This window comes from Chlamydotis macqueenii, chromosome 5 (genome assembly GCF_036417535.1).
Source record: "Chlamydotis macqueenii isolate bChlMac1 chromosome 5, bChlMac1.mat, whole genome shotgun sequence".
In the NCBI taxonomy this organism is placed as follows: domain Eukaryota; kingdom Metazoa; phylum Chordata; class Aves; order Otidiformes; family Otididae; genus Chlamydotis; species Chlamydotis macqueenii.
Window position 1 is genome coordinate 8,284,788 of NC_141560.1, and position 16,822 is coordinate 8,301,609.

The 16,822-nt window shown below is 40.9% G+C and overlaps 1 protein-coding gene and 1 long non-coding RNA gene across 2 annotated transcripts; both read left to right on the top strand.

Annotated features, from left to right (window-relative positions):
* The first annotated feature begins 2,112 nt into the window (after positions 1-2,112).
* Positions 2,113-3,325, top strand: LOC147600477 (uncharacterized). Its single transcript, XR_015258825.1, has 3 exons — positions 2,113-2,260; positions 2,926-3,060; positions 3,217-3,325. It is a non-coding gene; the product is annotated as an uncharacterized LOC147600477 (long non-coding RNA).
* A 5,771-nt stretch (positions 3,326-9,096) lies between these two features.
* On the top strand, positions 9,097-13,012 carry LOC147600478 (nesprin-2-like). Its single transcript, XM_086750183.1, has 5 exons — positions 9,097-9,229; positions 9,976-10,140; positions 11,011-11,367; positions 11,880-12,014; positions 12,899-13,012. Exons 2-5 carry the CDS (start codon positions 10,030-10,032, stop codon positions 12,911-12,913), a joined length of 618 nt encoding a protein of 205 aa, XP_086606309.1. The 5' UTR covers positions 9,097-9,229; positions 9,976-10,029; the 3' UTR covers positions 12,914-13,012.
* The last annotated feature ends 3,810 nt before the right edge of the window (positions 13,013-16,822 follow it).

Below are 16,822 nucleotides of genomic sequence, written 5' to 3' on the forward strand. Positions count from 1 at the left end.
TGTTGTTTCCCATGTCTCTCTGCCAGGCATTACTGTTTTCCCCCCTAGCAGACAGCAGGTGGAAATACGTATATATAACTCAGCAACTTCAGTACAAAGTCTGATTTATTTTCTTCACCTACCAGCGAAGGTGAGACTGAACAAAGATGCCAAGCTTGGCACTGGAGAAGCTGAAGCGCTGTGTTATGTTGCCTTTTGCTATTTCTTCAACAGGGCCAGTGTAATCTAATGGTAGGACAGTGACCACCAGAAGGAGGTTTTATTGGAGCTCTTCCGTCTAAGGGCTAAAATTAAACAGAGATCTTCTTTGGTACATTAAATCCACCTACAGCAACGGTGCACCAGAATTAGTGTTAGTTTACTTTTGGTTTGTACATCCTTGCACTGTGTTTAGTTGACAGAATTAGGAGTGTGAGTCTGTGTAAAGAATCTGTTCAGCTTTTTGTAATTGTGGGCATATGTTTATAAAATCAGCCTCATCTTGCAGTGTGACACTAGTTTGTTAAAAACAACAGAGTAACAAAAGACACCCTGAAACGCAACCTCCAAAAATGTGAGACTGGTATTGTATCTCCATGTCTGTGAGCAGAGGAGATCAGGTTGCTATTACCTGCAGTACAGTAGGTTGAGGTCCAGAATAAAGCGCTGATTGTCATTAGAAGAATGCTAATTGACAACTTCAAACAGGAAAAGGTGTTAAATATTCATAGATCAAAACAGCTCTATTAACGACGTTTCATGATAAATATTCAAATATGGCACACTACTTTTGCATGCAAAATACCCAGCTGCGTCCTGGGTTTTAGTAGTGAATACTGTAAGAAAATCTGAGCCTTGGTATGTGCCTACTCTTGGACGACTTCGTGATCACATGATGCGTATCCAAATGTGTGGTTTGTACATTCATTTGGAAAGCTGTTTGGATGGGAGAGCGTGTTTTAAAAACACTTCTGATTGGCTCTCAGGCAAAGACACAGGAGGTATCACATTGACAGAAAGACTGTTTCAGCTAACAGATTCTCCTGTGGATGGCAGCAAATTTATTTGAGATTTTGCAATACATTGACCATAATTAGGATGTAAGATTTTTCCTTGACCAAATATTGGCCATCCTTGATCAATGCTGGCTTTTTCATTCAGTCCCTTTAAACAAAAAGACGTAGATACCGTACAGGCTGCTAATGCTTTTCGTTCAACCAGAGCTTGGCTGCAAGGGGAACCTCATGCCAAGAACAAATGGTGGCAGCAGAAGAGATACTGCAGTCCCTGATGCGAAATGTTTTAAGTCAGGCGTCCCAACAGTATTCTGATGCCACTGGGCTGCAGGCACAAATTAAAGAAGCCAAAGACAAAATAGACGTACTCCTTTTTTAGTGTTATTGTACTTTATACACACAGACCTTTCTAATTTTGACATTATGTGATTAGGAAGACTCCTTTTAATTCATGTAAAATAAAAAAAAAGGTTTTTAGTATTGGAATAAGTCTCTCAGACTCATACCAGGGCAAAAACTAGAACATTTCAGAGATTAGCATCCCAACTCAAAAAACGTGAGTGGTGTTGGAGAGAGACCAGAGGAGGCCATGAAGATCATAAGAGGGCTGGAGCACCTCTCTTGGGAGGACAGGCTGAGAGAGTTGGGGCTGTTCAGCCTGGAGAAGAGAAGGCTCTGGGGAGACCTTCTAATGGTCTTCCAGTACCTCAAGGGGGCCTGCTGGAAAGATGAGGAGAAACTTTTCAGCAGGGCCTGTTGTGATAGGATGAGGGGTAATGGTTTTAAAATAGAAGGAGGTAGATTCACACTGGACATAAAGGAAAATTTTTTTTTACCCTGAGGGTGGTGGAACACTGGTACAGGTTGCCCAGAGAGGTGGTGGATGCCCCATCCCTGGAAACATTCAAGGCCAGGTTGGATGGGGCTCTGAGCAACCTGATCTGGTTGGAGATGTCCCTGCTCCTTGCAGGGGGGTTGGACTGGATGGCCTTTAAAGGTCCCTTCCAACCCAAACCATTCTATGTTGTAAAGCAATAGCTTTATGTAATTACTGACACTCCTGCCTATTCTGAAAAGAGTCTCTTTCTTCCAAGGCTGTCACGGGTGAAATAACAACACCTTTTCCAAATCTGAGAAGAGACCTGCAGAGAAGGAGGCTTTGCTCAATTTTGAAGAATCCCAGAAAGCCTGAGGCCTCCATTTCAAAGGCTGTGCAACTTGTCAGTCAAAAATTAAGTCCTGAAGAATGTATTTCAAGATATGAGGTGGGTTTGTTTTCTGAGCCAGCTGAATTTGAGTTTTTCTTAGTGCTATTTAGTGTCTAAAAGGCTGAGGTACCACAGTGAGAAAAATATCAGAAGGGTGGGGTTTTTTTGTAGCCATTAATGCTTTTCTTAGCTTTTTGATTCAGCACTGTTAGCACATATTAACTCAGCAGACGGCTTGAATGAAGAAATATAAATCTGTAAATCTTTTTTTTTCCTTGATTAAGAGATTCTTATCAAAAGTCACATGTCTGAATTCTTGAATGGATTTTTGAAGTGTGATTATAAATACTGAATCACCTTTTTTTTCCTAGTGGCTAACTGGTAAAGGAAGTGTCCGATCTCAAAATCTGGATCTCGTAAAGGGGTCCTTAGTGAGGTATCAAAAATGGAAGTGGTACCTTAAAAGAGTACCCCCTAAAAGAGGAGTTACAAGAACAACATCTGCTTTTGTCCAAAAAGCATACACTGATATTGCCTGCAACCTTTTGCAGATATGCAAGGGTGGAGGATGCCCTCATATTCACCCATGCAAGGGCCATCACAGCCCATACATGCAATGTCTACATGCTTTGTGCATGGTTTTTGTATGCTACTGAGGTCATTTTATTAGGTAAATAATCTACATACAATTCTGTTTATTTTTCATTATGCTTTTCTTGCAGGAAGCTTTTCATGCTCTGGACACTAAAGTTCTTGACAAATTTTTGAAAGCAGCTGAACAACTGAAAAATATTTCATCTGATTGTGAAAAACTGGTAGTGGAAGAAGAAAGTAAAGATGTTCGTAAAAGATGGGAGGTGAGATAATATAGGAAGGTGAATCCAGTGTCTGTTCTCATTAGGCCTGGTGCCTTTGAAAAGCAGGTTTTTTGTCACAGTATGTTCTGAGAGTTTTATTTCCTTTGTGATAGTCTCTCACCATCTCACAGGGATAATGTGTTTTGAATTTTACAGGCAGTTCATTGTGAAATTATATCCTATATCCAGCTCATAGTAGAAAGGGAAAAAAAGAAATTTAACGTAACTTAAAAAAAAAATCAATAAGCAATTAGGCAAAGAGAAGAAACTTCTAAGTATGGATAAAACCAAAGGGCTTCTCGAGGAACATGAGGTACCTGCCACACTCCTTTTCTGCTCACCTGCCTCTCTTTGTCAATGCACTGTCTCTCCTTCTTGCTGCTTCAGGTTCAGCAAATATTACATATGCAAGAGTAAAGAGAAATAAGTGTTCTCAGGCGCTCAGATTTTTCTTCTCCTGTTTTTGTTAGATTTTTAGTAGATCTTGATTTCAGCCTAGAAAGTATAATCGTTGATGGGGAATATTTTAATTAAATGTTCTCATTCTACTTTTTCTGTAGTCATTTGGACATGTATATCTTAATGTCAGCATGAAGAGGACTTGGGTCCAAAGTAGCTAAAGTTGTAGTAATGTAAGCAATTACAAAACCAAGCGAGAGTCAGTATAGTCTTGGGAATGCAGCTGGGGAACGTGATACCAGAAATCTTTATTTCTTTTCTGGCTCTATTTGAAAAACAATCAAGGGAAAATGAATGTTTCTCTCCTGGTTTGACAGCTTACGTTTTACGTGCACTCATCTGAGAAGACAATGGAAATGGAAAAAGGTGTATGAGAATAATTGCATATCCTTGTGACTTAGCATGGGATTATGATATTATCTTTCTTTGTTTAGGCCTTTTTTCCACATGAAGGCAGCCTGAGGGAACTTAGCAAGTCATTAGAAGACCTTAAAATATTGGGAAGACTATCAGAAGAAACTGTCCCAGACATACAGACCCTGACTGCACTGTGAACAAAAGCTAGAAGGGCATCATACTGAGATTAGATGGTATTTACTGAGAGTAGATAAACATTAATGATCAAGGCTCCTTCCTAAACCTGCCTTAAAACTGGCAAGCTGCCGTTGTGATTGGTATGTTTGGCGACATGTGTGGCAGGGATTTAAATATCTTCTCCATTACCAGTTCACTGTGAAGGCACATGAGATTTTTTTTCCCTTGCCACACTTGCTGTTTTTGTGGATGGTTTCATCTCGCTCAGATTTTATTATACTGCATTTATTTTAGAATGTAACTCAACATTTTTTAAATCTGTGTGTGTTTTCTTTGTATAAATCTCATGGTAGATCAATGAAAAGACTGAAAACTACAGTGATAATTTAGGAAGAGCTCAGGCTTTGTGGGACAAACTTCTTAGTTTATCTGGCACAATCGATGCGTGGGCAAATGCAGAACTTAAGAATGCAGAAGACCATTGTCTGACTGAAGAGGACCTTATGCAGTTGAAGGTAATTTGAATGGAAATTTTTTACGCTTAACTTATACTGTGATGCTACGGACTTTGGACTATAAACGTGCACATCGCATAGAAATATCAGCTCTGCAAAAGCAGAGGAAGTTGTAACATTTGCAGTTGTAGCTGCGCGGATAGTTTCACTGAAGATACTGGATAATGTATTGGGGATACAGGTCTTTAATAAATAGATAGTGTATACGTATACTAAATTGTACTAAATTAATGCAACACTGCAAATGCTGCTTTAGACTAGAAAAGCCCCTTCATTCCTTTGTGCTGTACAAGCATACAGCAAAGACCAGGCCTGGAAAGCTTGGAGTCTGGAGTACAGTGGTGCACATATTTCCTCGTGCCTAGAGAAGAACAGGAAGAGAGTGTGCATAGGCTCATTATTAGTTTTCTAGTTAGAAATTCCTGTCAGTGAAGATACTGGAGCCTCAGAAGTGGCTGGGCAATGGACAGTTCAAAAAAAGGTTGCAGAGGTGGCTTATTTGCTCCTGCGATCCTTGTCCCAGTGTGCTCCCCAGTGCAATTTAACACGGCCTTAAAGTGGCTGGCTGCTAACGATCTCGAGAGGCTGCATGGGGGAAGACAGCAGCAGAGCCTGGGCTCCCATGGCCATTTCACACAGAATATAGCATTAACTCTTGGTATTGGGGTGTGCTTGGGTGTAAAAATACATACACTAGCTGTATGCCATTGAAGAGCCTCACGTACAGGGGTAAATATTTTAATTTCTTACTTTAGGGCCATAATTGTCTAGCTGCACTGCTTTGTTGTGCTTATAGCCCGTATCTACTGATCAAAAATAATTTCCTGCCTGAGTGGGGTTGAGACGTAAATATATCCCATATCTGCTTGTTTGAAAATATGCAAGCAATTCTTTCTCGCTGTTCACATGCTACAAATGCCCTGGTTTTTACTGTGCTTGTTTGTGGCATTACTGCTGCTGTTAGGACTGTGGATTTGTTTTAAGTTGCAGAGCAGTAAGAAGCCAAAGTGTTCTTTGATTACAGATCTTCCCAGTGAAACAGCAGTATGCACGTTGTGCAGATAGTTTGTCAGGTTATTATTGCCTGTACCATTGTTAGGGTTTACCTGGGGTAGTTCAGGTCCCTGAGGTCTCCAGTAAAAATGCACCAGCTGGCAACTGCATGGTAAGAGCCATTTTGTTACCTGGAAACTGCTCAAGCCCGGCATGGCGTGGCTGTGCCCCCGATGTGGCCTCTGCTGGTGCTTAGGAAGGGCTGTGCTGGAGGTGCCTGCACTAAGGTTGCTCCACTGCTCCTATGCGAGAGGGTAATTCTCAAAAGAGAGGGTAAGAGAGGGCAGGGGAGAGAGAAACCGTGTTTCCCATGAGCTGCTGTAAAAGCAGAATAGAAGGAGAGAAAACTGAACTCAGTGCATTGGTATTTTTGTAAAATGTAAAGTGCAGAGGGTGTCAGGTTCACTTATCAATTTATTGTTGTTTCTTTTGTTGTTGATTCTGAAACATCTCTACTTTACTATTAATTAAAAAAAAAAACAACCCAACTGTTGCAATTAGTATCGTGTTACATGGGGTTGAAACCAGGCTCCTTTGTGACCACCCAACAGAGCAACGGTACATGTGCTTTCAAGAAGCCTGTCACAAAAGAACAGAGTATTAAATTACTTGACTATATATTTAAAGATAATTTCAGTATAAATAGTGTGAGAGAAGTTCTGCTTTCCCCTGAAGGCAGTACACAAGTGGGAACTCTTTTAAGGGCTGCAGCACGTGAATGGGTTTTGAAGATGGCATGTTTAGAGACTGCAGAGGAGTACTTTGTCCTGAGGGAGTTTGGAATACGGATTTGGGAATCTGAGACAATGTGACTATTTTAGATACATCCTGTTTCATAAGTCGAAGCTGGTATTTTACTTCGACATTACTGGTTTGTTCCAAAATCCATTTCAATGAGTAGAAGTCTTTTAACATACAGAGGATTTACATTTGAAAAGTGCTTACAGCATGTGTTGTATTTTATCACATCCCTACCAAAGTGTATCATCAGGATGCCCATTCTTGACTTTACATCCATAACATCTGAGAATATCCCTTTTTAATAGAAGTAGCCAGAAATAAATACAAAGTTAAGATTATTTTCCTGCACATTTTCTTGTCTTAATATAGAAGTGAACTAATTAAGATTGTTAAATTTATGCTAGATTTGCATTAACAGCTGCTTTGCTTGAGAAACAGAATGTTTCTGACTCTAATACAAAAAAAAAGTCTAAATTGCTAAAGTGAAAATCAGGAAACGGACCAGTTGTGGGAGCTGTATATGCCAAAATGCAGAAGGCACGGATAGTTTCAGTGACATGAACCAAGATACTTAAGATTAAGCTTGTGCTTAAAACCTCCTTTGGGCCTCCCCCTGCTCCAATGTGGGGTCCTCCACGGGCTGCAGGTGGATCTCTGCTCCTCCGTGGGCCTCCATGGGCTGCAGGGGGACAACCTGCTTCACCATGGTCTTCACCACAGGCTGCAGGGGAATCTTGGCCAGGAGCCGCATTACTGCTCCCCTTCCTTCTTCACTGACCTTGGCATCTGCAGCCGTTCCTCTCAGAAGAAATTCTTCACAACAGGCAGGCAGACGCATCTCAGGATCTCTTCACATCTCCTCTCCTCTCCACTTCTTGCAGCCAGGCCGGGCCGAGTTGGGCCCAGTCGGCCGCCCGGCGGGAGGCCAGAGGGTGAGGCCTGCAAGGCCCACCAGGCTCGCGCCTCCCCCTCTCTGCCCCCACTCACCTGCTTCACATCTTCTCTTCTCTTTTTTTTCCTGTTTTATGTTTCTTAAATACATTATCGCAGAGGCGTTATCAGGGAACATTCTGCTACCAATTGGCTCGGCCTTGGCCAGCAGTGGGTCTGCCCTGGGCCCGGCTGAGTCCACTGAACAAAGGGGAACAACTTCTAGCAGCTTCTTACAGAAGCTGCCACCTTAGGCCCCCCCTCACTAAAGAAAACCACAACACAGATGATTCCACGTGTGTTTGTTAACATAAACTGAAGTTCTGATTTTGCAAATGCAGACACTTCCAAGATACTTGTCTGCCCTAACATCCCTGAACTGGCCTCCAGTTAAATTAATGGGAACTTTGCTGTTGAGATCAATGGAAGCTAGAGTAGGCCTACAGTATATTTTTGTAAATGTCCAGGGAAGTAATTATTTAAAAGAAATATTTTTGAGAATATTCAATTGCCTTCTCTTATTACTGAGCACTCAGTACAAGCAATACAAGTGACAATCAGAAAGAGAGACCATTGGCTATATTGGGTCCAACACTGCAGAATGTAGAGTACCCTCTTCACAGTGTGTTGAAGACAGGAGATGAGGTGCTCAGCACGTCTGAAGAGATGCTCAGGACCTTGCAGAATCAGGCCTGTGAATAAGAGATGTGACAGGGTAATGGCAGCAGTGTGCAGCTGGCATAGGAAACTTGAAGCAAGAGTACATAACGTGTGTGAGGCTATGCTTTGTCATTTGCCAAAAAATAGGAATCTTGAGGGGCAAAAACCAAAACACTTAAGCTTTGCTTTTGTCTTCATTTATCATGCTGTACTTTACAGAATTATAACCGGACTTTATTTATTTGGATTTGTTTGTGTGGGATCGTATTTTCAAATGTTGACATTTAAGTTCCATCTGGAAAATATCTGAGCTCCATCACTAAATGTGAACACACAAATGTTGCTTTTGTCTCACTGATCATAGCTGCATATTTCTTGTGGACAAATGCAACCAGCTCGCCTGCAGCAGATCAGCGTGCATGCTTATAAAGTACACAAATTGAAATCCAGTGTCAAGTTCAGGAAAGTCAGCACTGGACTGTGTGAACACGATCCATGTTGCATCTGCTGGTTTTGTTGCCTGTATCTCTAAAACACCTCCCCCCCTCCAACCAATGCAATGTCTGTCTTCTACAGAAGAAGTCATAAAAAGTTGTCAAGGAAAATAAATTCATAGCCATATTTTAGTTTTTAAACAGAACTACTGCTGTAATGAAAAACAGAAAAATACAAAGCATGCGCATCACATCCCAGATGCTAGAAACTATGGGCTTATAGGTTAAGGTTTAAGAGGGCTAGTCGCTTGTCCTTCAGTTAAGTCCAGTTCAGCAGGAATAACTTCAGTATTTTTCATTTTCATCACTTGAAAATTCCAGTTTAAAGCTGATCAGTAATTTAAAACCTGAAGAAAAGTATTTGGTATGCTCACGTTCATTCTAATGGTTGTCTTGTTCACAGTTTGACATTTTCTAGGTAATGAATAAAAATTTTTTTTAATGCTATTAAACGCAGTATTTTTTCTTAGCTCTCAAGAGCAACTTCAGTTCAACAAGAAGTGATATGAGCAAAGCAAAGAAGATGTAAGACTAGCTCTATCTGAGCTGGAGAAACAGCAAGAGGAGATAAGTTTTGCCCTTCAGCCTGGTTTGCAGGAGAAGCAAGCTCAGCTGACAAACTATGCCGACCTCCTGCAGAAAGCAGAAGACTTAACTTCCCAATTTAATGAGCTGAAAAGCCAGGAAGATCACCTACAGGGTCACACTGGGGATCCCTGCTTCACAGAGGTGGAATGGCTGGAATTAAAGCACCAACATGAAAATCTGCTCAGCCAGCTACAGGTTGGAACCACGCTCTCTTTCCTGAGGAGATTGTTGGTATGCCTGTTGATTGCAGTTCCCATTGTTTGCCTGTGGTGTCATTCAGCTGGCAAGGTTATGGGTAAAACTGGGAGTGGTGAACTTTCCTCTGTAGAAAGGCAGGGAATTCCTCTCTCTCTCTCTCTTTCTGTCAGGAAGAAGAGCACCAGAAGCTCATATTTTTCACCTTCTTGTGCTTTGCAGAGGGATCAATGTTTAAATAAATTAGACCAAGGTAAATGTGAAAAATAACATTTTATACTGTATAAACAGATTCAGATAGCTATGATATGGCACATTTGTTTCTATAATCTTCAAGCGACAGGAGGTTTTTTCTTTCCTTTTGGAAGGATGAATGGCTTCTCCTGCATCCTGTGTGCTATTCATTCCACCTGGTTTGTGCAAATTGCATTTGCACCCTGTGTGGCGTTCTGCATCTAATCTTTCTCCCATTTTGAATAGAAAACATCCCTTTTAGAAGTATATTCTTATGGAATGCAAACTCTCTTGCTTCCTGCTACTAATGAAGATTTTGTCCATGGTGGAGTCCCTGTTGTGCTGGGAAGAGAGCGAGAGATTTTCTGGCCACCTGTGGGTAGCTGGTTTTTATGGGAAACAAGCAAGTTTTTTGTGCTGCTGAGGTCCTGGAAAAGCTGTGACAGTCTGTGGATGGGTTATAGTTGTTTGACCTGATGGTGGACTAATCCTAGAAACTTCTTGGTTTCTAGAGCACAGTGCAGACATTGCAAAGTCATGTTCAAGAGCACCAGCAGTTTCAGGATATGGTAACAGGCCTGAGCACTGAGCTGAAAACTGTCTCCGAGAAGCTTGCTGGTTGTGAAGGTCCAGCAATGGAACAGCTATCATCTGAGCAAAACCAGTTGGGATCACAGGTATGTTGCAGGTTTAGCATCCGTGAGAAAGTGGTCCATGCCCTCGGGGCTTGTAGAGACCATCACGTTTATAAAAGAGGACTGCTAATCGTTTCAAACTGAAAAACTAAGAAACCTTTCTAAAATATGGAGTATATGTGGTGTTCCTTTTATCAAGATAATTGTACGCCTAAAACTACTCTTAATGAACTGAGTGGACCTTTACTGTCAGCTGAACCTAAGGCAGAATTGTCCTAGCTCAAGCACACAGGCTTCTTCAATTTGGTTGGGTTGGATTTTTTCCTCTCTGGGTCTAATAAGGAAAGAGATCATTGCATTTGGTGTTGTTAAGTGTCTTTAAATTACCCAGAGTGGAAAGCTTAGGAAAATGTTGGTGAGCCAAGTTCAGTTTTAAGAAGTGTCCTTCATACATAAATAGACATTCTTTTGCACTTTGGCAGAATGGATAACAGTCTTGTAGCTGTGAGTGTAGAGAGCTGCTGAAAGCTGAAGCCATAGCTCAGATATGGATCACTGTAATTCTCCTTCCTCCAGAATTTGCTACTTCTCTAACAAGTAAAAAGGAACAGGAGAGGGAGGGGATTGTCGGTTCAGATGTTCGAAAGATCACCATGCGCCTCACAGCATACTGATTATTTTATCTTTGTCGTAATGCTTCTGCCTTCAGGTGTTCTCTGTTCATAAACATGGCTGACTAAAATTAGTGGGTTAGTATTTGACTTTCTGCAGCAAATAGGTCTGCATGTACTTTTCAGCACAGTTTGTTGTTCACAACAAGTATTTATGATTTTAGTGATTGACTTTAGACCTTAGCATTAAGCATATTGAGTGAAGATACTTTTCAATAAAATGTTTTCTTTGCGTTTAAAGGAACAACAAGCACCTCTTAGTCGATGCAAAGACATGTTAAAGAAGATTTTGGTTTTAGCAGAAACTGTTAAACAAAACACCTCTTCACCAGGACAGAAGTTTATTGAGGATGAGATTGAAACACTTGAGAGTGAACAGAGGAGTCTGGAAGAAAGACTTGAAAATGTCAAGAAAAAGGAGGAAAATACTTTCAGTGAAGCCCTTGAGTTAAAAGATGAGTTTGGTAATGAAATACAAATGGAAGATGAGGCAGATGCAATGCTGAACAGAGAGATACAGATCGCTTCTGATACTCCTGCTGCTGCAGAAGAGAGCCCCACACCAGTGGAGTTGAAGGAGCCTTTGGAAATGCGTGGTGTGAGTGTATTTGTTGACAGTAACAGCAGTGGAAGACTGATGAAAGAGGCGTCTGTCTCTCAAATGCCTTTTGTATATTGCATCCTATGTTGCATCCTTGATTTTGTTGAAATTAAGCCTTCTGTAAATATATGTGTGTAAATCAAAGATGTGGAGAAGAACTCCCTTAACTTGTTACAGCAAGTCTGTAACAAGCCAATAGTGTCTATCCAAAACTGCAGTTTTCCATTTAAACACAGCCTGCGTATACCTTTCTCTTGCACATAATTAGAGCAGGTATCCTTGGTCAGGACACAAAGGGAGAAGGTGTAGAGATGAGAAAATTTCAGATACGCCTCTGCCAAAGAACTTTGAGAGCTTCTCTTAAACCAGTAAGACTTGTTTAGAACCGCAGCACAATATTTGTCCTGTTTGTTTTCGTAGATAATAATTTTTGTCATTCAGAGAGTTAATGTTAAAATACAATGTTTACAGTCACACGAGCAGGTTTTCTTTTATATCATTTCTCTTAGGGTCAAGATGTAAATGGAAATGTGTCAGAGAAAGAGAAGCAAAATGATGCACTTTTGGAGGAAAGCAGTGTATCGTCAGACAGCCCGTTACAGGGCGTCCGTCAAAGCAAGGACAGATTGGAGCAGACTGTTCAGGTGCCTGACAAATATGTTCTAAAATGTGTCAGTATATATCTGTGCATGTGTCTGTTCACTAGAAATGCATATGTCATTCCTCAAAATGAGTAGTCTTACAGAGACATAGTTTCCTTATCTGATGAGAGGAACAATAAATTATGTTCTCCAAATCATCCCCGCGGCCTTGCACATGTGAAGTGTGCAAAAGATCAATGTGATCTCTGCGAGCCCCCAGGGCATGGGGGAAAGAAGATCTGCCAAACCCCATGTCCTGGTTTCAGCAGGGATGGAGTTAATTTTCTTCTCAGTAGCCGGTGTGTTTTGGATTTCGTGTGTGAAGAATGTTGATAAAAACACTCTGATGATACGAGTTGTTGTTAATGAGACCAAGGACACTGTCTGGCTTTCCAAGTCTCGTTAAAGTCTCGTTAACATGCAGATGTGGGAAGCTGGGCGAAAGACAGACAGAATAATTGATCCAAACTGGCCAAAGAGAGTATTCCATGCCATAAACGTCATGCTCAGTATATAAGTGGGGGTTGCCCATGGGAGGGGGCATCCGTTCCATTCCATTCCATTCTGGCACCCATTCTGGCACCCTTGTCATCCTTTTCTTCTCTCTTGCTTGCTGGCATCGTTCCCTCTACCTTGCTAGCTTGCTCTCCCCGCCTTTGCTTCCTGCTCAGTGTTGTTTCCATGATTGCTGCTCAGGACGCGCTGCGTCAGTCATCTGGACATCGGGTGGTGAGAAATCATACATTGTTCATTTTGTATATTTTATATATATTAATAGCCTTATAATCTATTATCTTTGTAGTTTTTAGTATTTCAGTAAACTGTTTTTATCTCAACCCACGACTTTTCCTTTCTTCCCAATTTCTCTCCCCTGTCCCGCTGGGTAGGGGGAGGGTGAGTGAGAAACTGTGTGGTGATCTGGGCTAAACCACCAGACCCCCCAGTGGAAACAAGAAGAGTTCAGCTCTGCAAAGGCTGACATAGAAAACCTGTACCCCGAGCTGAAAAACCTGGTGAAACCAGAAGACAAAATATGTCTGGAAAATACTCTAACAGAACTAGTCAATAACAGTTTAGTATTAAGGGAGAAGGCTCAGAGAAAGGAAGCTGATGAACAGAGGTAGGTTTAAGAGATCTCACTGTCTCATGTTCCTTACTATGACAAATTTGACTGAGAGTAAATGCAGTGTTGTTACCAGGTGATTCAGCAGAAAGAGCTGTCAGCATTTCTGTTGTTCCCAGATGTCATTGTATGGAAGGAAGATTACCAGACAAGAAGCATATAATAACCTTCTTCCAGGTTCATTTCACCATCTTGTAGATCATTAAGATCTTGCTGCTATGAAGTTATTCCTTCAGCAAACTCTCTGTAGACAGCTGTCTTTTTTTCTCCTTCATGAAGTTTACTCTAATGCTAATAATTTACAATGCAGTCATTTTTGGTATATTCCAGAAAGTATGCATGGGGCTCGACTGAGTGTCATAGGGTGTCAGAATCAGAAGAAAGCACATTTCCACAGTCTCCAGTTCGGTGCTGGTGCAGGTTAGAAGAGTTTTCAGAGGGGCCCTAATGCATGTCTGCCATAGGCTGTTCTGATGGCTTGAGAAAGTAAAGACTGAACAGGACACAGGCCATCGTTTCCTTCCTTCACATCTGGGTATGGAAGAGATCTGAAGGGCCTTCAGATACAGGGACAGAGAAAGTTTGGAAGATAGAGTAAAAGATTTTTAAATTGCTTGCTCACGATCCAGTGCTTCTGATTCTATTGAGCATAACCCTAAAATCTGCTTTTATAATCAAAGAATTGGATGACTTTAAAGGCTTTGGCAATAGAAAAGAGCTGATAAGATATAGAAACAAGAAATTGGAATTGTACAGACCACACATCATAGGGAAAAACAGAATGTGTGTTACAAACTGGGGACTGATGTTTTGGGAATGGCTGAGGAGGACGGAGGCTTGGATCAAGACATTCAGTTCTTTTGAGCAGCTCCATGGCTGATACATGGATATACATACCTATATTTCTTTACTTCTGGGGCATAAGTATATCAGATATCGGACCTGAAGTGTCTAACAAATGCTAATTGAGGGTAACTTGCAAAATAGTAAGGACTGCTAGTTCAGAAGGTTTGGGGTTTTTTATTCTAGTGGACGTTATGGTTGGAGAGAGGAGCAACCACAACAGATTTTAATTGATCTATTGTTTCCTATAGGTATTTTAAAAAATACAAAAGCTACACAAAAACCAAAGATAAGATTTGTGATAATCTTAACAAACTGGAAAAGATGCTTAGACAGTCTTTGTCTCAAATACCAACATCTTACAAAGAAGCTTTGGAGCACTTAGAAGAGAGCAAGGTAAGAGAAACTCTGAAGAACTTGAAAAGCTCATGCAAAGCTGTGATGTGGCAGCTCTGCACAGCACACGATGTCGTAGTAGAAAGAAGTGAAATTCTGTATCCTGTGTTTATGTATATATAAAACCACAGAATATATTTATATACCTGTAAAAAGACAGGATTATAATAGGCCATGTAAAATGAGTACATCTTATTGCTACAGAAATCAAACATTATCTGTGCTTCAGATAGTGTTGCACTCTTGTTCAGATCCCTCATGCCTTCTCTGCAGGACCAGGACTGATCAAATTTCTAACTCCTCTTACTCCTTCACCGAATAAGAAACATCCTGAATGTATCTGAAAATACTGAGGCAGAAGCTGCCCTTCCTGCATTATGTGAGATAAAGGCAATGCAGGATCGCTGTAAAAAGTAAGTGATGTGAAATGTCTGTTGAAGATATGACACAGGACTGCTTATAAGCGCAGTGTTTTGTTGGGTGTTAAAGAATGTACGACAGCTGTAATGCACTTAAAAAGACAGTGAATGCCCTACTGGGTCAGACCAGTGCTGCATCTGACCCATCTGCTGTCTGTGGCATAGGTGTGGGGAGACAGTAGTGAGGGAGAGGAACTGACCCTGGCCATATCGTGTGTCCGCTGCAATTTGGGGTCAAAAGCAGAAGGAATCGGAAGGGATGATGGTTGATTTTGGAGGCTCCAAGCTCTTGTGAACTTGAATGAGATGTGTGGGTCTTACACTCTTATGAAAATCAGACCTTGTGCTTTTTGCAACAATGCAACTTTTGGCTTACTAAGTGGTTTGTAAATCTGTAATGGTACTCGCCCTTCTCCATGCTTACTTTTTTTACATGGAAATCTTTCTGAATGTCTTCTCTACCAGCATTTTCAGACTCTGAGAACCTGAGCTGTATTTGCATCTACCAAACATACTTTGTTTAGCAATATCTGAAGACTTATTTTTTAAGAAACTGAGACAAAAAAGGGCAGAAACTCAGAGATTTAGTTATAGAAAACAATATTAAAATACAGATGAATGCGGTTCTAGATATATATTTTTTTAAATGTGTACAAAACAGGATCTTTGATTACTCCTACTTAGTGTGGAGTCTAACACTTAATATATTCCTGTTGGAAATCTTTCATAGTTTATGTGAAAAGCCTCAAGACCACAAGGATTCTGTACAAGCTGAGATTCAAGAGAGGAACAAGATCATTGAAGAAATAAGTGGTGTGACAAAGTCATTACAGAATGCTGCAGCTGTGTTATTACGAGATGCTACTGGAAGGGCAGGACAACTGGAGGTTGGTGATGGCTCTGTTCCTGTGTGGGGATATTCAAAATATGTTCTGTTTTATGCTGTGGCTTGAACTTGCTCCAAATAAAATGAGTGGCAAAGTATATGCATATGCACATTGACTTAAAAGAGAAGGAATCTGGCTCAGCAGATGATGACTGGCCCTGCTGTGTCCTTGGTTTACATTCCTCTCCCTCTGTGTGGTCCCGTTAGCAGCAATAGAGGTCTCTCCAGATTGCAGAGATTCACAGCCAGTGGCATGCCTTTTGGGAAGGACTGCTTAGTTTACATCCTGCGCCTGTTCCCCCTCTGCATAGCTAGCCAGGACAGCTTCAGATGCTCCGAGTTTGATGTCCCACATCAGGGAGTTAACGTTGTAAATGCTTTTTAGAAGTCAGATCATGCTCAAGACTACAGTCTGCAGCAGCAGCAATCAGCACTCTGCAGCAACCCAGTCTATACATTCGTATCATTTCAGTGTATTTTTGTTCTTTGTCTTTGAGTTCTTGACTTTATGAAGTGGTATTATTCCTAACACTTCCTGAATGTGGGTTAATTTATTTATTATTTTAATTATATTTGTTTCAATTTAGTCTTACTGTGTTTCTATTACTAGCTTAATTTTTAAATCTTGATAATTTTTTGAAAGTTATATTTAATGGTGTTATCTTTTAGCTATAGAACTTTATAATAATTTATTTATTCTACCTTACTATGGTCTATTACAAATTTGGGCTCTCTTTGCTGAGTCTTACATAAAAACTAGTTAGAAATCCCCACCATGTATTTTCCTTAGAAGGTGGATGCTTGAAGCTGACAAAGGGCTACGAAATGTACAGAAGCCAAAGACCATGGTGGCAGATATGAGCATTTTCCTAGGGGTTAGCATGAGAGAGAAGCGTTAACTACATCCTGAGGAAGTTCTGAAAACCCATGAGCCAGCATTACTGTGGTGAAACCTTGTGGATTTGTCTGAAATGGCTAGTTTTCTATTAAAAATGATTTAGAATTAGAATTAAGAGTTGGGTCTGCTCTTTTACCAACTTATTTGTATCCAGGAGGAAATGTTATCACTGCAGGTGCTTGGTGTCAGCTCTTTTCCCTCACATCCAGACTGTGCCGCTCTGAGCACCTAAAACTCACCCTAAAG

What these genes read in the sequence shown, in the direction of transcription:
- LOC147600478 (XM_086750183.1), top strand. Translation starts at nt 10,030, where the DNA reads ATGGTAACAGGCCTGAGCACTGAGCTGAAAACTGTCTCCGAGAAGCTT. An exon ending in AAAACCAGTTGGGATCACAG is followed by an intron (nt 10,141 to 11,010) that starts GTATGTTGCAGG and finishes TTGCGTTTAAAG; the next exon opens with GAACAACAAGCACCTCTTAG. An exon ending in AGCCTTTGGAAATGCGTGGT is followed by an intron (nt 11,368 to 11,879) that starts GTGAGTGTATTT and finishes CATTTCTCTTAG; the next exon opens with GGTCAAGATGTAAATGGAAA.